This window comes from Numenius arquata, chromosome 20 (assembly GCF_964106895.1).
Source record: "Numenius arquata chromosome 20, bNumArq3.hap1.1, whole genome shotgun sequence".
NCBI lineage: Eukaryota > Metazoa > Chordata > Aves > Charadriiformes > Scolopacidae > Numenius > Numenius arquata.
This window is the reverse complement of record NC_133595.1, coordinates 6,429,357-6,452,040: the sequence shown is the minus strand read 5'-3', so window position 1 is coordinate 6,452,040 and position 22,684 is coordinate 6,429,357. Positions and strand designations below refer to the sequence as shown.

The following is a 22,684-nucleotide window of genomic DNA, read 5'->3' as shown; positions in this document are numbered from 1 at the left end:
ACTTACGCTGAATTCATTGCCACGGCTCTGGAAATTGGGCTTCCTGTAGGATAGGTGGGAAACTGGGGTGTCCCACCCCGGTTTGGACACATCTCCTTTTCATTAACCCCAACCAACCCTAAACAACATCCTTAATGGGGTGGGTTTGTAGAAACGGTCCCTGTTTGCGGTTTTCACAAAGGGGTCTGTGACCAGTCTAACGCTGGGGCAGATCTTTATCAGCACAGGCTGCTCATCCAAAGCATCCCCGAGGAGAACGGGCTTTGACAGGAGCTTCCAAAAAGCCGAAGCCTGGTAGAAAAAGTGCTGTCACCATCACACAGCCATTGCTTGGAGGGAGGATGAGGAGGAAGACACTCTCGTGCTCTCCAGCATCGCTTCCTCCTCTTACCCTAGGCTCTCCCTGGCCGTCTCCCATCCAGGCACTCACCTCCACGCTCCTTAGGAGCACTGAAAGGATGTCACACAGTTTATTTTCAAACGAACTTCAGAATAATTTAGTGAGTTGCCTGAACTAAAGGGTAGCGGTAAGAGGCTTACACGGCAGTAATTTTTATTATTATTATTATTATTTTTTTAATTCAAGGTCACCTCATCATGGAGATACCAAATCTTCCTCAGTGCACCCCAAGGAGGTGTCTGGAGCAGGGCGTTCCTTGACCGCGAGGTTGGTGATAACCCTCAGCTCTACTGCTGGTTTTAGGAAGTTGCTGTTGGCTGATCTAAATTTTTCTCACTCTGAGAAAGCTCTATGATGTCAGCTTCAGTTGAAAACCTTTGGTTTCGGCACAGTTTCTGCAGCTCGGTAATTTAGGTTGCGTCATGGATTGCGTTTTTTCTGTTAGGTTTGAATTTTAGAGAACAGGGTAGCTCTGAATTGGAAAGTTCAATTTACTGCATTTTATTGGCTTATGATATATTTATACTGTATCATAGAACCTGTTTATACTGCCACGGTGATATATAGCACTTTTGCTACAAGGCGAGAATATTTTTCCACGTATGAAGAGGAGCAGGTACGCTGTGGAAAGTTAAGTATATGAGTACTTATATGAGTATATATACTTATATATATAGTATATGAGCAAGCAACAGTTGTAGACTCCTATAGCTACGTTATATAGTATATGAGCAAGCAACAGTTGTAGACTCCTATAGCTACGTTATATAGGTATGTTTATACCGACATCCTTTTAAGGATACCTTCCCCTTAATGGAATATTTAAGTTTTAGCTTTAACTACAGAACTTCTTTTAAAAAGTTTTAAGTACAAATTCAGCTGCACAGAGGAGGGAAAGAAAAGCTGTTTGAATGGTGTAGAAGTCACATAAAGACAATTATTTCCTCCCATCCGTGCTTTCCCATGAGCCCAAGTGGCACAGGAAATCCTGATGGACTTTTGTGCGAGATATTGAACCCCCCTCTAGCGAACCCGTCTCTTGTTGCAGCTTTCCCGTACCCCGGCCACAGCAGAAGGTTTTACTCTTCTGATTTTGGCCCCGTTAGTGGAAGCTGCCAGACCCTGAACCTGCCCAGAGCCCACGGCAGGACCGTAGCTTTACCCGGTGGTAACTTACTGGGGCTGTTAAAAAGGTTCCCGTCATTTGGAGGCAGAGCAGGGCACCAGGAAACTAAAATTATCGTTAGGCAACAGCTTGTTTAAATGAGTGTGTGCAGACTGATGGAAAGCTACATTGCACTTGAAGCACACTTTGCACAAAATGATTGGTTATAAACTTGAAAACTTTTTTTTTTTCCCTACCAAGAAAGTTTGATTCTTTAATGGCAAAAATCAAATTAATTTTCAGCATTAATGTTTATCTCGTAAGAGGAATAGTCGAGAATGAATGCGGTAAGAGAGAAAAAGTAATTTTCCCTGGTGGTCATACTACTGTTCCTGCATTAAACTCCCAGGAGATCTAAAATATTTTTTCACTTGACACAGTTTAAGGCATTTAACACACTACACAGCTGAAACAGCAGCTGTATCTATATCGGACAGCAGAGGTGTTCTGTAGCATGGAACTGCTCCGTTTGAATATATGGATTTATCCTGTGGAACTGTGTAATTGTTTTGAGGTGGCCTCAGCAGAAAGGGAATGCTACTGGTGTTTCCAGAGCATAGCAACTAAACCTCCCTTGAGGATGTTCAAGAAAATGAACATTTCCTGTCTTCAGGCAAGAGATAACTGTTGACAGATGTGACTGATGAGAACAGGAGCTCAGTCTGTAACTTACTGGGGTGACTCCTGGCAGTTGGTTGCACGTTTAGCCACTGGGTAACTGAAACACTCTGCCAGTGAAGGACAAGATACTAATAGATAATACAGTCACGTTGCAGCACCACAAAGCAAGCAAGCATTCCTATAAAACATAATCTTCAGAAGCATTTTATTCACGTATTTTAATGTCCAGTTTGTTTAATCTCCATGAGGTAACAGTGATTTCCTGAATTGTTCAGTGTTAGCTTAGGACAAAATGCCATCTATCCGAGATACATCAAACCGCGTTACAGCCTGTGGGATTCCCCCTCCCTAGAATATTCACATCATCCTGAACTAACAATGTAGTGCTTTTTCAGCTTTTAAAAAGCTAAGTAAACTCCATTTGCCATATTTGGGTGTGTGTGTATATATATATACACACACACTGGCTGTTGTATACAGTGATTTGCAATAGAAGCCATAAGCCTCACAAAGTCGTGATGTACAGTACGAGTTCAGATTTCTCCCCAGAGAAGTCATTTTTGTAGGCATCTGACACATTCATTAACAAAAAATAATCAAGAGAATACAGTTTAGAAGCATGGCTGGAGAACAGGTAAGATACAGTCTCCAGCCGATAAATACTAGAGTGCAGCACATACTACAAACTGTTCACGGATGCATAAAGCAGAGATTAACGGGCAGGGGAAGCGACACAGGAGGAAGGTCCTGCTTAATGGATCCAAGCACAAAGGAAGAGCGGTCTCTTACAAGAATGACAGACACTGCCCTTTCCTTCTTTAATTCTTGGGGACACAGAATTAGCAGCAGTAATCAAATGAGTCTGTGACCACAAGGAAAAGAGCTTTCTTTCAGACGGGCGTTACTCATGATTTGTATTTTCATGGTTAAAGCATAACAGAGGGAACCCCCCCAGATCCATTCAAGGGAATAGCTTGTAAACAAAAGTGGCAAAGCAAGCTCCCACGGAGTGGGACATGTGCTCCCATGGAGTGCTCAGGCACCGCATCTGAAAGTTGTGCTGTCACACGAGGTCCCGACTATTGGTGTAAACCCACGGAAGCTGCTGAAGTTGCAGAGTTTGGCTTAAAAAAGAAAACAAAACCCCCCACTCCCAGTCTAGCTGGAGAGTTTAAGGTGAATCTAGAAAAAGAAATCCCTTAAGCACACTAACAGTGTCTTTTTCTAGCTGTAGAGCTGAGGCCCTACACCCATAAAAAAAAAAAAGGTGCATTTTTTCTCTTATAAAGTGAGGCATCCTGAATAGCTTTGCAACTTGTCAGCTCCGTACTGGAAAAGGAAAAGGGAGAGCGACCACGGACAGAGAACCAGACCCTCGTGTGTCTGAAAACACGCGGGTTTCACCCGTTTCACCCGACTCCTGTCAGAATGTGGCGTGGCTCGTGAACATCCCTCCCTTCAAGGAAGGTCAAGCAGCTTATGCTGGGCAAAGAGCTCCTGGGTGATGCCGTAGACTTCGCAGATATAAGGTAAGGCCTCACCCAGCATGGCCACAGCCTCCTCGGCTGTGCCCACGTTCATGATTTCGAGGAAGGCGTTGCGGGAGGGCAGGGCGCAGAAGGCCACCGTGGCCGCCTTGCGAATCACCCAGGGGTGGTAGGCGGCCAGGGAAGCGTTGTAGGAGTCCGTGCAGATGACGGAGGTGCGGGAGTCTTCCTGGCCGGTCCTCAGCCCCTCCAGGAAGAGCTGCAGCCAGCGCAGGGCCCTGTGGAGACGCAGGACGGTGCGGCAGCCGGAGTCGGGCCGTCCCGATCGCTTCTGGAGATCCACCAGCCCGTTGGCCAGCTCGTACTCCACCATGGACTGCAGCGACACGTACTTCTCCCGCTGCTCGCCGCCGCAGTAGTTCTCCATGATCTGCACCTTGGCCACCGCGTCCTTGGAGACGAAGGAGAAGATGGCGCCCAGGCTGTGCAGGAACCTGCGGGGGGGATGAGACAGGCCGGCGTTAGCGGGCGGCGGCGGGCGCGGGCCGCGGGCGGCCGCCGCGGGCACTCACCGGATGAGCCCCCGCCATCCGCGCAGGTAGGGGCCCAGCAGCACCTCCCGCTGCTCCGTCACGCACGTCTGGAAGGCGGCGAGGACCTCCCGCAGGCTGAAGGCACCCGCCGCCACCGCCATTACCGCCGCTGCCCCATCCCTCCCCGCCGAGCGGGGCGGACGCGCCTGCGCAGCGGCGGCCGGGAGCAGGCCCGGGGCCGGGCGGGCCGCGGGGAGGCCGCGGTGAGGCGGGGGGATTCGGGGCGGGGCGGGGGGTGCCTTGGTGGGGCCGCGGTGAGGTTGGGGTGTCACCACCGGGCCGGGGGGCTCCGCTGCGGGGGTCTGTGTGGGGTGTCCTCCCTGCGGGCTGTGGGGAGCGGCGGGGCCGGCCCCGGCTGCGCCTCAGGCGGGTTTTACCTCAGGCGGGCGGCGGGGTTGCGGTGGGAGACCCGTGTGCGCTGTGAATAAACACCACAAGGCGGGAGGCCTTTCCTCTCCCCGTCCCGGCTGCGGCCCCGTCCGGGTGTTCGCCGGCTGGTAGCGGTGATGGGGGTTACGGAAAGCGGAGTTTCCAGGTGTAAATGACCCCCGCCTGGGTCTGACGGGTGTTTCCTCACTGTCTTCCCTCTAGGAAGAAGTTGGGCCTCTGTTTAAGTCTTCTGCCCGATGCTGACAAGTAATTGAAAAGACTGTTTCTGAAATAATTTGCCGTGCAGTTTGAGATTTAGAGTTTGTCAAAATGCCTGAAATAAAAGTCACTCCCTTGGGTAAGTCCAATCTAAAATCGTCATGGAATAGAAACACTGAAAAAACTTTGTAGTTTAGAATTCAAAGTGATGTATGTTGGACTGCTGGAGACGTACCTGCCTTTCCCTGCCACAAAACCTGCTCGCGGTGACACACGGCAACCTGTGTTACAGCTGTACAGCGCCCTGACCTGCTTCTTGGCGCTGGGTCACACTGTCCTCCTCTTCTCTTCCAAGCAAGTAAGGCTTGGACAGTCTGACAACTCTTGTTTTGATTACAGGATTCATTAATGCTTACTGTTAAGGGCATTGTGGTGGTGTACAGTATAGACAGAGTTCACTTAATATTGTTAAAGCTCCACAGGGAGCAAATTTATTTTTTTTTTTACTGGGTTGTACAGGAACTGTTGAGATGCGTTTCTCTACAGAGAGGGCAGAGGATGTGCCGAGCAGGAGAACTGCTTTATCCTGATGGATAGTTTTCTGGCTTGGAATTGACTTAACTAGAACTTAATGAAGGTCCGTGCTTTCACTGAGAGGCAGAGTGCTTGGGGAGGCGCAGAGCCCTGGCGGCTCTTGAGTTCCATGGAAATCCTTTCCAGATAAGAGATTATGTTGCTCTTATTGGAAACTGTAGCTGTGATTGCCTGCCAGTGGGTAGAGAACAAATGTGACCTGAACTTTGTAGAGTAGGGCAGATGGTTGGACTCAATGATCCCAAGGGTCTTTTCCAACCTAGATGATTCTATGATTCTATGAACCACTTGCGGGTTTGGACACAGCGCTGTATTTACTGCAGTTTTGGAGCTGGAAGTGCCCCTCATAAGCTCAGGGAATGGGGTAAGTTAGTTTGCATTTGCTTTCTCTCTAACGGATCTGCTGGCTTAGAAAAAAGGGATATAGACTTTTACTGCATTGGAAAAGGGCTAGGAAGTTCATACGGACCTTTAAATGCTTCTCTTTGAAAGTGACTGTGAATATTTCCAGAGGTGTCTCACTTGTCTGTCTTTGCTTGGGCCCAGGAGCTGGCCAGGATGTGGGGCGCAGCTGTATCCTTGTGTCTATCGCCGGGAAGAACGTGATGCTTGACTGCGGGATGCACATGGGCTACAACGATGATGTGAGTATGGTGGGGAAGCCTGAACGTTGTGTAGGGGTGCCTGGCCTTTCCCAGCAGGGCTCCTGGTTCAAGGATCCACTCTGTTCCCTTTTATTTGAACATGACCTGACTTATCTTACGTGACACAGGACTGATATTAGCCAGGTGTGATTATTGGGCACGTGTATCAGCCGCTGCTGGAGCTGGATTATGGCAGAGGATGAACTGTTACTGCCCCTTCAAAATCTTGCTCTCCTGTGCAAGAGGTTTGTCCCCTCAAGCATTCCTGGTCTGTGAAGTGCCACCATCCAGCTGTCCTTTTCCTGGGTTGTAGCCTCCAAAAGAATATTAAGCAAGCTGGGAATGCTCCGTTCCAGGTGGTTTTTATCTTTCTGTGTTTCACATGGGCAGGTATCTTCTGTGCTTTAAAGCATTAATCCCGTCATTAATTAGACTGCTCTTGACATGCTGCTTGGCTTTGGGCAGTTAATTATGTGTGGGATCCGCACCACACATCTCACACTTTAGAGAGAGATCTAGGAAATACTCCTCTTGTTTGGTCACCTGATAATAGTAGGAAAGGAATAATGGCAAAAATATTCTTTAAGATATCAATAGTTAAAGTGTGACACAGCAAACGTGCTGTTAAAGAAAAGGTTTTGAGGCTCTCTGCCGCGGTGCCTCTGGGAAAGTTAAAACCCATTGGTCACCTGTTTTACTGTGAAGATAAACTTGGCTGTAATTTATTTATTTGCAAGGTCAGTTTCTGTGTCTGCCCTCCTGTCCTTCTTCTCTGTGACTCTTCCTGCACATAGAATCATGGAATGGTTTGGGTTGGAAGGGACCTTAAAGACCATCCAGTTCCAGCCCCCTGCCCTGGGCAGGGACACCTCCCACCAGACCAGGTTGCTCAAAGCCCCCTCCAACCTGGCCTTGAACCCCTCCAGGGATGGGGCAGCCACAGCTTCTCTGGGCAACCTGGGCCAGGCTCTCACCACCCTCACAGCAAAGAAGTTCTTCCTGAGATCTCATTTGAATCTCCCCTTTTTCAATTTAAAACCATTACCCCTCATCCTATGACTACACTCCCTGATGAAGAGTCCCTCCCCGTCTCTCCTGTAGCCCCCGTCAGGTACTGGAAGGCTGTTACAAGGTCTCCCCTGAGAGCACCAACGCTGACGGTGTTTCCTGCAGCTCTCACCGTGTTGCTGACACGAGTGCTGTCTGCTGCCTTAGCGCAGTTTTGCTCTGAAGTGCATTAGGGAGTTTTAGTGTTCTAGTTTCCAGTGTTTCAGGTTCATCACACCATAGTTTTTTTGTGTTAGTAACGTCATATTAACTGGCTTTGTTTTGTAATCGTGGGCCTGTTCTTTCGTGTCTTTGCAGAGGCGCTTTCCTGACTTCTCTTACATCACTCAGAACGGAAGGCTGACTGACTTTCTAGACTGTGTGATCATCAGGTGAGGAAGTTTCCTTCCTTGTCAGAGCTCAAATGGGAAACGGGAAAGCTTTGTGTGCTGTCCCTAGCAGCCCAGACATGTTGTAAGTCCATATTTTGGCTAGTTCCTCCATGTCCTGCAGTGCTTTAAAAATCCGAAGCAAGATCTGAACCAGGCAAGCTGAATTTCTGTGTGGCATCTCCTTGAGCCATTGTGTCTTTTTGCAGCCACTTTCATTTGGACCATTGTGGAGCTTTGCCGTATTTCAGTGAAATGGTGGGTTACGACGGGCCCATCTACATGACGCATCCTACCAAGGCCATTTGTCCCATCCTCCTGGAGGACTACAGGAAAATAACTGTCGATAAGAAAGGGGAAACGAACTTCTTCACTTCCCAAATGATTAAAGACTGTATGAAAAAAGTGGTCGCCGTGCATCTTCACCAGACCGTTCAGGTAACCCGTGGTTTCTGCCCCCTGGGGTCAGAGCAGCGGGGTTGTTGTAGAAGGCAGAGCAGTGTGGGTTGTTGGAAAGGTGTGCGTTAATGCAGTGTTTGCCTCTTGGCGCAGGTGGACGAGGAGCTGGAGATCAAGGCGTACTACGCAGGCCACGTGCTGGGGGCAGCCATGTTCCAGATTAAGGTTGGATGCGAGTCAGTTGTGTACACCGTGAGTACCCAAAACAGCCTTTATAGATACCCACATCTTTTAATGGCCTGTTCCGTGACCTTGAGAATATTAATGGATTTCTCTTCTTCCATTAGGGCGATTATAACATGACACCAGACAGACATTTAGGGTAAGTGGGAAGCTGAGTCTCTGTGAGTTGTGTAGATTTCTGACAGCGTCTGTTAATACTGGGGGCTTATCAGCATTGATTCTTCATTAGGAGACTGGAATATCTAATGACGTCTTTGCTGGAAAGTTAAATGCATTTTGAATTATGAGAATGAATAGATTTACATTGATTCTTTCAAAGAGACCTTTAATGTAATCTTCTTCTGTATACTCATATTAATCTATTTTTAAGGCTATGTAGTAATTGGACTTAGATGTTTGAAATGTTTTATTGTCACGGTATCTTTTAAAGGTATTTACTTTCTAAGAGAGTGCCAGTCACAAACTTCAACATTCATTTTAAACTGAAAAAAGGGGAGATTTAAATGAGATCTGGGGAAGAACTTCTTTGCTGTGAGGGTGGTCAGACCCTGGCCCAGGTTGCCCAGAGAAGCTGTGGCTGCCCCATCCCTGGAGGGGTTCAAGGCCAGGTTGGACGGGGCTTTGAGGGACCTGTTCTGGTGGGAGGTGTCCCTGCCCAGGGCAGGGGGCTGGAACTGGATGGTCTTTAAGGTCCCTTCCAACCCAAACCATTCTATGATTCTATGATTTTATTTTTACTGGCATCTATGAGAGATTTACAATATCCATGCTATTTAGAATAATATTTTAAGGCATTTAAAACAAGTAATAGACTGGAGAAGAATTGCTTCTCAAGATCTGTAGTCTGTGTTCTGAGCTGGATTAATTTAAAGAAAGCAGAGAGAGGAGAGGAGTCCTGATGCTGCCACAGGGCTCCTTGGTGACCTTGGGCAAGCCGATGCACCCATGTGTGCCTGTTCTCCTGTCTGCAGCTGGGGACAGTGACATTCTCCACTCATCTTTGAGACCCGCAGATCAGAAATGCCAGGTACCATCTCTTAATTTGATTGGGTTTTTTAAAATTCCTTTTGTTTCAGCGCTGCCTGGATTGACAAGTGTCGCCCGGATTTATTAATCAGTGAATCCACCTACGCCACAACTATCAGAGATTCCAAACGCTGCAGAGAAAGAGACTTCCTGAAGAAAGTTCACGAGACTGTAGAAAGAGGAGGGAAGGTACGGTGTTTTGATAACCCAAGTGATGAGGTTTTTCCTCTGCAAAGCTCTCCTTGGCTCTGTAGAGCTGTGTAATTAATAATTAACTCTGGCACCTGTCTGTGACCAAATATCGGTGCCTTTCCTTTTGTGCCAAAACTGCAGGAGAACAGGTTCCTGTGGAAAGAAAGATCAGCAAAGAATATGAGAAAGGGAGAGGAGACTGAGGGGCTTGTTCAGAAATGGTAATGCTGCAGGGCTGTTTATGTGCTGTTTCAACAGACTGTAAATCCCATCTCAATTGCAGGTTCTCATCCCGGTTTTTGCCCTCGGACGTGCCCAGGAACTTTGCATTTTATTGGAAACTTTCTGGTGAGTGCAGTCTCCTCTGTGCGTGTACCGCCTCCCTTCTGTCCTCCTCCAGCTGTGGTTTCTCATTCCTTCATCTCTGTTCAGTACCCGTGTCTCACCGGTATTCCCCTGCACGTCAGCCCCTGCTGGCAGCTGGCGAATTACTTCTTTCCGTGTATTTCCCGGCGTTCCTGGCTCTAGACAAGACACTCACCCTTTTCTTATCCCAGTTGTTTTCTGCTCCACCCAGGATCAACTGTCCTTTAAAAAATTTGATTGCATCTTTGCCACGTTGTCAAACTGTTTTCATGGGAGGGGAAGGAGGGATGAACGAATATTAAAATTACATTTAAGCATTGTGTGGAAATGGTTTTGAAAATACCAAATGCTACTGCTTTTAGTTATTTCCCATAGCAGAATGATTAATACTTGTAATGGAAGGAAGTTGTCCTTAGTGGGTGGGAAGGAGGATTGGCCTAACGCCTGTTGGTATTAAGTTAACGTGTAGGGACGTAGATTGGTCAGAATAGTGATTTATAGCTCAGGGGGAGTCAGGTATGAACAAAAGAAGCGTGGGAGACTCCACAGGTTTATGGAGCTTAAACATGGATACCCAGGATCCTGATTTGGCCTTCAAGGGTTTCTGGAAACGCTTCTTTCTACAGGGAGAGAATGAACTTGAAGGCTCCAATTTATTTTTCCACGGGACTGACGGAGAAGGCCAACCATTATTACAAGCTCTTCATCACCTGGACTAACCAGAAAATTCGGAAAACATTTGTGCAGAGGAACATGTTTGAATTCAAACACATCAAAGCCTTTGATCGGGCCTTTGCAGACAATCCGGGGCCTATGGTAGGTGTGTGGTGCCGGGGGGGCTGGTTTTGTACCACTCTGTTCCCCCATTAACACCATTATCCCATCCGAACCCCTCTTGTCACCATCCGAATGCTTTTATCTGTGTAACTGTTAATGATCTTTCTGGCTTTATGTCAGTAAAGGTAAAAGGCCCAGGGAAAATAAAAGAAAATGATTGCATGTCCATATAATCTACAGCTCTGGACCTTTTGACAGTATATTCTTGGGACTTAAGTCAGGAAGACGGATCCTTTAAACACAATCTTTTATTGCTGGTTTTATTTCTGACTGGTTAATTAGGTAGTAGCTGAAAGAGGAATCTGTCGAGCATGACAGCAGCATTATAAAATCATTCAAAGTTTTTATCAGATGCTGTGGATGCTCACAGAAATTTCCTAGAACAGTACAATTTACTTGAAAATTAGACAAGGTGGGAAAAATAAAATAGGAAAATTAGAACTTTGGTGTAGTAAGTGTGCTGTGATGTGTATTAGTGGATACTCTCCATGGTTTTAAGATATTTGTAAGTTGTCCTGGTTTGAGAAATGGAAAAACCCAGTTTTCATTCTTGGTACATCTTTGCATTCCAGGTGGTGTTTGCAACCCCCGGCATGCTTCATGCGGGACAGTCCCTTCAGATCTTCAGGAAATGGGCAGGGAATGAGAAGAACATGGTAAGAAATTCTGTTTCCCGAGTGCTGCTTGTGTTATCGTGCCAGCGGTGCTGACACAGGTGTGAGGACAAAGGCTGCAGGAACGCTCTTCCCGAGCATCCAGGGTTAAACCACACCTGTCCTTTAGTGACCCAGCCCAGGGCAGAGCTCTCTCCAGCTCTGATTTCTCTTTGCAAAGTGTGACTTTATTAACAAAATTGCTTTCATTAATTTGAAGCTGTTTCGAAGACACTTGTAACTAGCATTAATTCTTAGTGCTGCGTAGGTTTCAGCAGTTTGCTTCCCAGTTTCATTTTCCTGTGTGTTCTGGGTGTTCCCAAGCTGCAGAACAAAGCCAGCAGCTTCCCAGGGCAGGGTGGGAGTACGTAAGAGGGGCAGAATACACATTTCTATCAGCAGGAGGCATTTGTGGCTGCTGTTACGATAGAATATGTTAACAGCAGCGATGCTGCGCACAGTCCAGGTGCAGGGTTTGTAGATTTTTCTGGTTTCCTTCTCAGGTCATCATGCCGGGCTACTGCGTGCAGGGAACCGTGGGCCACAAGATTCTGAGCGGGCAGCGCAAGCTGGAGATGGAAGGAAGACAAATAGTAAGTTTTATTTTCAAGAGAGAGGATCATCTGGGGGAAGTTCTTCATGTCCTTGTAATGGGAATGTGCCACGTGCAGCGCTGGAAACACCCAAGTAACACCCAAGTGAAAGGGTTTTTTCCCCTTTGCGTTGGCAACAGCGTGTATTTTTTTGCTGTAAGACTTTGTCGGGAGCATATTTATAATGTTTAATAACTAGGCACCATTAGTTACATCGGTAAAAATGATAACATTTTTTAGGCAGACGGGGATATTAAAACTGATACCAACTGTCCTTAAGTACTGGCTTGTTTTGGCAAATGGGCAGTTTGATCCTGTCAGCTATTGGAGTCTCTGCTGATCGGCAGCTCTGTCTCCAACCTCATTTTCCAATTTGGGTGTTGTTTCCTTCTTTAAGCTAAATTCAGAGGGGCGAGGGGGCGCGTGGCACAGAAGCTGTAGTGAGGCAGAGCGGTTCCTGAGTCACGAAGCCCGTGCTCTCTGCTCCCCCGCAGCTGGAGGTGAAGATGCAGGTGGAGTACATGTCCTTCAGCGCCCACGCCGACGCCAAGGGCATAATGCAGCTGATCCGCCAGGCCGAGCCACGAAACGTCCTGCTGGTCCACGGGGAAGCGAAGAAAATGGAGTTTCTGAAGCAGAAAATAGAACAGGAATTCCGTACGTATCGTGCTGATAGTGAGGAGGGAATGGCGGGAGAAGGAAGGCGTTAAAATTCACATATTTAATCTATTGGACTTCAGCACAGAGTCCGGCTGTCACTCACAGCTCAGCAGTCACCCTGGGACCGTAACATTCTTACTTAACGTGTTAAGCCCATTTAATTTTAATTTTAATGCCCATTTGGACCTGAAGTAAAAGGTGTTTTTGTTACATTTGTATTGTTCTAGTTCAGCACTTACTGAATTTATATTTCTTACACTCCTACAAGCAGCCGAGGCAGGCAGGGCACACCGGACACTGCGAGTTAGCAGCTTCTCTTGCTAACAGGGAATGGGCTCCAGAAAATAAATATTAATTAATTCCTTAGAAACAGCTGCTCTTAAAGGAGGAGTGGAGAAAGCGTCAAATTCACACTGGCTGGTTACTCACTGTCTGCAGCGGGTGCTGCCCCAGTGGGGTTTGATGGTTCCAGTAAGGTTGTTGGCCGACTCTGGGGGGAAATGGGGGTGTGGGAGGGAAGCGCTGCTGCGGCAGAGCTGACAGCGGGGGTTTGCCTTGCAGATGTCAACTGTTACATGCCCGCCAACGGAGAGACCACCACGATATTCACCAACCCCAGCATTCCTGTGGACATATCCCTGGGACTCCTGAAAAGAGAAACAGCAATAGGTGACACAGTTTCAACCAAGAACTTAATGTTTTTGGCCCTGTCCCTCTGTTGTCTAGGACTAGTCTTGGGTGGAAACAGCGGTGAAAGGCTGTTTGTAGAAATGGTGACTTAGAGCAGCGCTTCCTGTAAGAGAACGGGTTTTTATGAGCATTTAGTGGTTGAAAGGGCTTCCTGTGAAGTGGCTGCTGTGCTCTCAGTGTACAGCCAGTAATTTAAAACCAAACCCCCCCACACACACTCTGTTTGCTACTTATTGCCTGTTTGCTGTGAAAACAAAGTCCATGTGTGCTTTTGCTAGGTAGGGCTGTCAAAACTGGAATTGCTTTTATAAACCCAATTTAAGAAAAATCTAAAAGCTCTCAAATCAGGATGTGGGAAGAGGAGCACTCGGTGGGTATCACTCAGCTTGGTTTCTTATGTGCCTGGAGCACTGATAATTTTTTAAGCACCGTGTGCTTTAACAGACACAACAAAGATGTAAAATCTTAGTCTCTGCACCTCAGCAGGGACTCGGAAATCAAATCTATTAAGTCTTTTAGGAGTCGTGTGAAAAGTAAAGCGCATCATTGTTAACCATGTCATCTTTCTCTTCCACTGGCCTCGGTGTAGGTCTCTTACCAGATGCCAAGAAGCCAAAGCTAATGCACGGGACGTTAATTATGAAAGATAATGTAAGTAAAAAAGTTCTTATGTTTGTCTTGTGTCCTCTGGTTAAGTGTGTTGTTAAAATCCATAAGTGATGTCTGGGTGAACAAGGAACTAACTAAAGGAAAGCAGTCCCAGTTTCCTGGGCAGAGTCCAGTAACACCCTACCTGGGAAGATTAACGTGCAAGACAGAGTCTTTACCTTGGCAGTTGTCCTCACTGATGGTCTTCACTTGTCCCACAACTTCAGAATTGGTGTCTTGCTGTTCAGGAGCAGGTGTTGCCGAGGCAGAACGTTTACTGCTCAGTCCCAGGAACAGCTCATTTCAAGAGCTGCTTCTGTTCAAAGTCTGGTTTTTACCCGAGCCTCGGTGGCTACAGCTGTTCCGAGGTGGCTACAGCCGTTCCGAGGCACCAAGGTTTGTCTGATTCCCTGTGCCTGTAAAAATCAAACCAATCGAGCAGCAGCCTGTTGTTAGTAGAGACCTCAGCTTGTTGGACAAGGGTGAGAAGGTGCCAGGGGAGGAGTTCTGACTCTCTAACCTCACGTTTAAATAATAAACAAATAATTCCCCCAATAAAGAAGTTAAACCAGCTTCCATTTAAAGAGCAACTTTAATTTGGGGAAATAAAGGATTGGTGTGATTATTTAGGTGGACATTTTGCCACCTTTGCTGTCCATCAGACGCTCCTGTCCAGCTGTTAGTGCTTGTAACTGAAATGTGCTGAGATGTTTTGATTGCAAAGGAATGATCTCACCCACTGGAGTTTGCCGTGATGGACAGGTACCTGTGAGCAGCTGACCACGCAGGAGGAGTAGAACTTCAGAGAGCGCAAAGACAAATCTGTGACAAGCTCTTCCTTTCTCCTCTGCAGAGCTTCCGCCTGGTTTCTCCTGAGCAGGCTTTGAAGGAGCTGGGTCTTGCAGAGCATCAGTTGCGTTTCACTTGCCGCGTCCACATCCAGGATCCACGGAAAGAACACGAGACGGTGCTCCGTGTGTACAACCACCTCAAAGGGCAAGTGTTCCCTTTTTTCCCACCCCCCAGGAATGGACTTGAGCTTATCGTTCTTAGATGAAGCTTAAAAGCTCCTCCCTCAGGCAGCTGGTCCGTTCTGAGAGTGGTGTTTCGTGGAGATGAAGAGGGTTCAGGCTGGAGCTACAGCTATCGTAAAAGCCAGAAATAAGTTCTGTGGGAAATCCTACATGATTAATAAAAGCACCAAAATAAGCAAACTACGAAATTGAGAACTTTGTAGTGTAGGGTAGATGGTTGGATTCGATGATCCCAAGGGTCTCTTCCAACCTAGACGATTCTATGATTCTATGAATCGGCCCCGTTCTCCCTCCCTTGGGCGGCGGGGGCCGGCCCAGAGACACAGCTCAAAGCAGTACCAACGTGCTGGTGTCGGGGAGTCAGAGAGAGAGGGGGTGACCCTCCCTTCAGCTCATACCCACCTCCCGTCCAAAATAACTCCCCGGGCTTCTCTCTTACCAGGGTCCTGAAGGATTATTCAGTGCAGCATCTCCCCGACGGGTCTATAACGGTGGAGTCCATTCTCATCCAAGCCACGGCGCACTCAGAGGACCAAGGAACCAAAGTCCTGCTCGTGTCCTGGACCTACCAGGTAGGAATCCTTGAAGACGCGCTTTTCACGCAACTCTGGTCTTGGCTCCTTACGGCCCAAAACTGCCCTAGACAAAATCACTGTGTTTTCTTCCTTACAAAAGTCTACTTTCTAGGGCTGTATTTTTAAAAGCTTTCTTTACAGCGAGGAAACACCTCCTTGAGGGCAAAGCAAAAAAAATAAATAATGAATGGTTCTGTATTCTTTGCTTTCAATAAAAACGGTCGTTCTCCTCAAAAGAGAGACCTCGGGTCCAGAGACCTGCTCTGATGGACAGTTCTATGCCGCTGGTTTGAAAGAACACCCAGAAACGCATTTTTCCGTTTTTGAGCGCTGCCAACATCTGATTCTGATGGGCCCGAGAACGACTTCTGTCTATTGCTAGGTCCAGAGTTGAATTTATTGCCCATAACGGGAAGTCAAGTCTAAGGTTGCTTTCATCCCACTTCTCTCTGTTCCCTCCAGGACGAGGAGCTGGGCAGTTACCTCACAGCCCTGCTGAAGAAGGGGCTCCCACCGAGCACGTCGTGAGCGAGGGAGCAGCAGCGCAGCCGGGTTTCCCGGAGACGGAGATTTTATTTTGTTTACATTGTCAATGCCTTTTTTCTGGTTTTGTTTAATAAAGGAATTACAGTTTTTGTCCAATTACTCAGCGACAGCGCCCACCCTCCAGCAGCACTTGGGATCCCCCCACGGGATGCTGTCCGGGAGCCGCTACAGCCGTTTCTGGAGCCCCCGGGGACCAGCTTTGGGTCACACAATCAGGTAAAACCACTCAGCATCCCCCCTCCCACATCTCCCTTAAAGCCTCAGCAGCGCCGAGCAAAACAAGGAGCTTTTAAAGCTTCACAATTAAAATGCAAAGTATAAATATAATAGAGGCAAGAATACAAAGCCCTAAAGGTGCTCTTTACCCAGCACTTTACTCCTTGATGGAGTCTGTAATCACAATTTCCCTCCCTCTCTGTCCGGAACATAAAAATTGTGCTTAGTTGGAAAGAACAGTCTCTCCAGCATTGGGAAGTTTTTCCGTAGCCTATAAATAGGATAAAAATAGCAGTATCTCATAAAAGGTAAAAGATTAATTTGTCCTAATGCTCCCCGAGAGGCTCTTGTCATCTCCCTTTTACAGCTGGAAGGATTTGCACTTGTCTTACCGAGCCCCGTCAAGCAGAGGAACACAGGAATTGTTATTTTCACTATTTTAGCAGAGTTTGAGCAGGTTTTCTTACCAATATTTAAACAATTCCTCCAAGCCAAGAGCCACGGTACAAGGGAGAGGTCAGTGACTGACCCAGCGTCAGTAGTAGGTGTCCATTAATGAAACTGCCCGTGCCAATGAAGCCGGTCAGGCCCATCCTGGGAAACGGAACATCTACGGCAAAGCTTTAGCTCTGTTACAGTCATTTCAGCTCTGCTGGTGGTTTGCTCGCTGCGTCCAGCTCAGATGCTGAAGCGGATCGTTGATTGGCTTTAACTGATGAATTCAGCCTCCCACACTCACCGTCACAACGTGTGGGGTTTTTTTCTCCGCAAATTTTCCAAACCTCTTACCTTCTGTCCTTCACCAGGGCGTAGACAATGGCATTGGCTGAACGTGGGCAGAAGCTGCAACGTCCATCGTTGTGCGAAGAGAAGTCACAAATCGTACAGAGGCCCCATCATTTCCCTCCCCACACCCTTCTGCCACCATAATCCCGCTCCCACCTTTACGGTCCGTGGCAGTTCCTGTCCCACGTCCAATAGCACAGCAAAACCTGGGCACCCCGACCCGGCCAGGTCAGGGTGTGACTTTCAGCCTGCATTTTGCACGTTTGGAACTGGAAATACCACGTCCCTGTTAAACAAACCCAATTCCCCTCCCGTTCCCACCTGCCCTGTCCCTTCAGAAAGTTTGGGGGTGCTGTGGGAAGGAACAGAAGAGCGGGTCCGTTTATCTGTTACCAAAATCACATCCTTTTAAGTAAACCCTCGGCTCGGAAGCAGCTGTGTCGGCCCAGCCCGTGGTTTTTCTGGTGGCTCCGATAACCCACAAATGATAAAGTCTCTCCGAAGTCTCACATTTCGCAGGGTGGAAACGGCAGTTCTCGGAAGGCGAGCGGGTCTGTAACACAAGAGAAGGGGTGGAACGGGTCAGGTACATTTTGTGACACAAACACAGTGACTGAAGAGAGCTTTGATGTTTGAACAGGCACCGTGGAAGGAGCTGTGTCACCTCCTCCAGTACCGCTGTGGCCAGAGGAGGCCATTTACCCACTGCACAGCGTTAACTGACCAGTAACCACCTGCATCCATTAATCTAGAAGTGCACTATTGGCTGTCCAGCCTGAATCCGTAGGCAGGGGATGCTCAAACCCTGCTCTGAACGACTCACCCATTGCTCCATGCGCAGGGAGGGATGAGAAGCCCTTATTTGGCTGTGGAATGTGGGCAGGGAGCAGTTTGTGAGCCCAACTGGCCACAAGCGCCCTCCAAAATAGGGAAATAGCCCAGCAGGGCTGCCCACAGCCACTCCACTTCAGCTCAGTGTTAATCAGGAGGCTGCTTTCTTTCACGTAACCCTTTCCTGGGCTTTTCTGCTTTCCAGGAAAGAGCCCTGTGTTCTCCTACCAACCCCAAAGTTTAACATTTTGATCTCCTTTGGTTTATGTATGAAAGAATGGAAGGCTTCCTGGGTTTCTTTTCAGAGAAACAGCTGGGAAGAGGAATATTGTACTTACTTTAAATAGATCGGTTGATCCCATCCCCGTGTCCCTCTTGTACTTTGTAAGCGCAGGAGGACTCCCAGAATTGCCGGTCGCAGATCGTGTACACTATTTTGGACCTGAACCTGAGCTTGAAGTTGCAGCACCATCGGTTGCTGGAGGAGGAGAAGTAGTAGAGGAGCGGGTTGAGGCAACAGTTGACACTCACCAGGGCTAAGGTGACCCTTCGCATCTTGTAGATCAGGCAGCTAAAGGCCTCGTTCTGGATGACCTGGACACGCATTAGGAAGTGGAGCAAGTGGGTGAGGTGATAGGGGAGAAAGCACAAGGTGCAAATGAGCAAGATGATGGAGATGGTGGTCAGGGCCTTCCTCTTGCGGATGCTGTGCTTGATCTGGGAGACCCTCTTGGCGACGAGAGGGTAACTGATCAGAATGATGGAAAACGGGATAACAAACCCAAAAACTAAGGCCAGGATGTTGTAAGGAGCCATGCGGGAAGTCCAGCTGCTCGTCGTAAAGTTCTCAAAACACAGCGTCGTGTTCCTCGCCCCGCTGTTGTGGAGGGGACCTCCCAGGATAAGTGGAACCATGACACTTAGAGCCACCACCCAAAGGACCGTGACCACCACAACGTAGTGGAAGACTTTGATCTGGATGTAGGTGAAGGGGTGCAACACGGCGATGTAGCGATCCACACAAATGCAGGTGAAAAAGGCAATGCTCAGGTAGATGTTGATGTAGTACAAGGTCCCAGTCACCCTACAAGCCATGTCACCAAAGATCCAATCGTTCCGATTCAGGTGGTAATGAACTTTAAACGGCAACACACAAACAAACAAGGTGTCCACTAGAGCTAGGTTCATCATGTAGATGTAGGAATGGGAGGTGTGCGTCACTCTGCAGGACAGCAGGTACAGAGCCAACACGTTTTCTATCAGTCCCAGCACAAAAACAACACTGTAGATGACAGTGAACAAGGAATACTGGAAATCTGCTTCCAAGCTGAATTCCGAACTAGAATTGGCCACGGTCTCATTGGAGACTCCTTCAGTCCAGGCAATACCTGCCATGGTTTCTGCTGGAGCGTGGGGATATCCCACACGGGATACACGTCTCAGGCCATCCCTTACCTCAGGAGGTTCTTGAGTTCTAGTTCATCTCAAGTGGGAAAGGGCTAAAGCTCCACAACGGAGCGATGTTACGGCTGGTGGAGTCTGCGGCTCAGAGGTCGGCACTCGGGATATTCAGATGGAAAGCAGTGTTGCTGTAAGGGAGAATAAATCTTTTAAAACACAGGCATTAAGTTTACCCCGTAGAGGGATTATCCACTGGCACTAAACATCACAAGATGACAGCACCGCATGAACAGAGGTAGCCTGTTGGGTACTTTCCAAAGGAAACTCTGAAATCATGCTTCCTCCCAACAGTTGTTTACCTACTGAAGTGAAACTCACCCGAGATGGTAACTGGAACATCGGAAAGGAAAAAAAATGGTTTCATTTTAAGTAGGCGAGAACACGTTCTGCTTACACAGGTCCTTCACCTGGTGGCAGAGGGTTTGTACACACACACAGACACACACACAGACAGGAGAATCAACACAAACCCAGGCACTGCTAAGCCACGGCTTTAAGCAGCACAGAACTCAAAACAACCTTTATCTCAGAGTTTTGCCAGAGCAAGAACCACCAAACATCTGTCTTTTCTGCAAGTTAAGGCAGAGGCTGTAGAATCAGGATGGCAAAGGGGCCAGATTAGCTACTGCTTCTCACGAGATAAGACCAGTAAGGACATCCCTGACACTATCAGGTCACAGCTCCAAAACAAACAACACATACATCGTCCCAAGGTTCTGTAGAAGCTGGACACAAGAGCTCCTGTCTGCTCGATGCTGTGGGACTGCTGTGGGACGGCAAAGCGAGTCTGGCCAAAGGACTCCCTAGTTCCACTCAGCACCCCCCCAGGACAGTCCCAGGCCTCCCACAGGCACAGAAGCTGCTCACACCATGACCCTACACCAACATCGGTTCCTTTCAGCACCTTTAGTTTCACTTGATCCCCTAAATCCCTCCCCAGCTGAAAGAAGATCCCACTTTAGGTCACCAGTGGGTGACACCGACACCCCAGCTGCTGGGTGAAGATTGTCACAGCGAGGCCTGTCCCACCGGCACTCACCATCCCCAGATACAGCCCATCAAGTACCATCAACCCATCTAAGCTCAACTCCAGCAGAAGTAAGGAAGAGTGGAGAGGAAGGAGGGGAATAATGAATCCCTAAAATCGAGTATTTTACAAGTCTTTAACAACTCCATCTTCTACCTATCATCCATCATTTGATACTTCTGCTTCTGTGCAAAGGCATTTGATTGGCAAAAACACAGAAAAGCACACCAAGTTTCCACTGGATTTTGAGTTCATTAAATTATTGGAAACATTTTCATATAAAACCAAACTTGAGTCTTTGAATTCTGGTCAAGCCTGAGCTTTTTCTGGTTTTAGTTTTAAAGCATCACTGCCCAAGAATCAGCTCTCCCCAAGTACTGGATGTCCAAACTGAATCCACTGAGAAGAACTAGTAATGCAACATAAAAAGGAAAAGAATGCTAAATACCTCTTGATAATAACTAACAAGTATTAATAACGGACATCAAAAAATGATTCAGACAAGGAGTTTGTGCTGAAGTTCTCTACTGATGGTAGATTTTATGATGCTGAGAGAGAGTGTTCTTTAATTAAATGACTTTAGGCTATTTTTAACAGTTGCTCTGGGATTTATAAAACAGAGCAACCCCCTCCGCCAACAGTTCTTTGTGCTGCCTGCAGTCCGTCTGCTTCCAGACTGCTGCCTGAACCGGCCCCTCAGTCACTGGATTTGATAACAAGCCCATAAGCACAAGAGAAACATTTGCAGGAACATCAATAGCAGGTATTTTTGCACTGTGACTATTAAAAAACCCCAAACACACACACTCCAAACCAAAAAAAAAAAAAACCAACCCCACCAGCAATACCCGAGCCCACAGTAGCAGTTATAGCTTGATTAACACCCAAACAGCATTAGTATTTGGTTTGGTTTTCTGCCCTGTAAAGACTCATAACAAATTTAGTCAGAAAGTTAAACTTACCAGAGCTCAGATCATCATCTCTCATGCAGAAGCCGCAGGTGATTACACCGGCCCCTCCAAAGCGTCTGCACAACTACGAGGTCACCGCTAAGCTCTTCCACGTAGAGCTTTACCGGGGGAGAAGACCGCCCTGCCAGACACCCTGCCAAGTCCCCCACGTCGCTCTGCAGAGAGAAACCACAGGAAGCTAAGATGAAAAGCCGTCACTCGGATCCCAGACAGAGCACTTGCCCCACCAGTACACCAGTGTTCCCCCCCAGAACGGGGGACAGAGCACAGCACACAGCCAGCACGGTGTGTGCTTTAGTCCTCCCCACGCTCCCAATCCAGGAGGGAGGCACAACGCTCCCACTCAAAGCCACCCGTGACCACCTCCTGCCCTCCAAGTCCCACCAGTCTGCAGAGCAAGGCCTCTGGAACCAGGTACCAGGGCTTCAGTCTGCACTCTCACTTCCCCTCGAGGGAAGGCAGAGCAAGATGTTGCTGCCATTCCCTTCCAGGCAAAACCGCTCTCTAAAACCCCTTGGGGACGTTAAGGCTGGGAACACCGATGGACGGGCCCTGCTGTTGTGTTAATCACTGCAGCACGTTACAGCATCCCTGCCCCTGGGTACTCACACCAGGAAAGGACAAGGAGGTACCACAGGAACAGCACAGCAGCTTCAGCTCTCCTTTTCCATGGTAGGGACCCAGGACTCCTCCAAAGCTCTGTCGTTGTCTTTGGGAATTAGTCCCCAAGGGAGTAACGCAGCTGGCAGTCGGCACGCTCCATGGGAAGGGAGAGAGTAACCCAAAGTGTCTTGTCTTTCCTTCTCATGCTGTCAAAAGTAGGTCTCTGGTAAAACTGCTACCTGGAACAGAGCAAGGAAGAGAACCATCACTTCTTATGAGGGGACACCCCGAAATGGGCTGTCCTCCTGTTCTGTACCAGGACCACTCACTAGCTCAAGCCCTACAAAGGCAAGGGTGGCCTTAAGAGAGGTCAAAAGGAACTGCTTCCTTCCCCTCTGCCCACCCTGTGGTTCTCCACCGTGCAAGCAGCATGTGGAAACTCCACACTCTCTCAAGATTCTTCATTTATTTATCTGAACACAATAGTCTGTACCACTGAACTGCCATGTAACGAAGAACATCCTCTTACCAGACCAAGCGGGAAGCCTGTTCTGACAAACTGGCTTTCTCTGTCATTCTCCTCCCCTCATGGACAAAGGGGACATTAGTTATGGTGGTGTCAAACATCTCAGCCGCACATCGCTTCCACTGCGGGACTGTTTAAACCAGGTATTGCTTCTTCTGTGAACTTCAGAAGTCAAAAAATTTTCATCCTCTTTGCTGTAACCTAGCACTCTAACAGTCATTTTATAGCCAAAACAGAAAGTCTGGTGTCATTCACGACAAAAAAAACCAAACC

The 22,684-nt window shown here is 48.0% G+C and overlaps 3 protein-coding genes and 1 long non-coding RNA gene across 4 annotated transcripts; 1 reads left to right on the top strand and 3 right to left on the bottom strand.

The window, feature by feature from the left end:
- Positions 1–2,368: 2,368 nt before the first annotated feature.
- On the bottom strand, positions 2,369–4,386 carry CPTP (ceramide-1-phosphate transfer protein). Its single transcript, XM_074161502.1, has 2 exons — positions 4,246–4,386; positions 2,369–4,167 (listed from the first exon to the last, which is right to left on the bottom strand). The coding sequence occupies exons 1-2, from the start codon at positions 4,365–4,367 to the stop codon at positions 3,645–3,647; spliced, it is 645 nt and encodes a 214-aa protein (XP_074017603.1). The 5' UTR covers positions 4,368–4,386; the 3' UTR covers positions 2,369–3,644.
- Positions 3,705–16,088, top strand: INTS11 (integrator complex subunit 11). Its single transcript, XM_074161501.1, has 18 exons — positions 3,705–4,271; positions 4,858–4,993; positions 5,995–6,092; positions 7,458–7,531; positions 7,738–7,966; positions 8,081–8,179; positions 8,275–8,309; positions 9,247–9,385; positions 9,672–9,736; positions 10,381–10,570; positions 11,164–11,247; positions 11,748–11,837; positions 12,332–12,494; positions 13,059–13,166; positions 13,777–13,838; positions 14,689–14,831; positions 15,312–15,441; positions 15,907–16,088. The coding sequence occupies exons 2-18, from the start codon at positions 4,966–4,968 to the stop codon at positions 15,970–15,972; spliced, it is 1,803 nt and encodes a 600-aa protein (XP_074017602.1). The 5' UTR covers positions 3,705–4,271; positions 4,858–4,965; the 3' UTR covers positions 15,973–16,088.
- LOC141473883 (uncharacterized) lies at positions 10,828–14,978 on the bottom strand. The gene is made up of 3 exons (XR_012463610.1): positions 14,015–14,978; positions 12,927–13,144; positions 10,828–12,466 (listed from the first exon to the last, which is right to left on the bottom strand). It is a non-coding gene; the product is annotated as an uncharacterized lncRNA (long non-coding RNA).
- A 2,074-nt stretch (positions 16,089–18,162) lies between the features above and the next one.
- On the bottom strand, positions 18,163–19,218 carry LOC141473851 (lysophosphatidic acid receptor 6-like). The gene has a single exon (XM_074161455.1). The coding sequence runs from the start codon at positions 19,216–19,218 to the stop codon at positions 18,163–18,165; it is 1,056 nt and encodes a 351-aa protein (XP_074017556.1).
- Between the last annotated feature and the right edge of the window lie 3,466 nt (positions 19,219–22,684).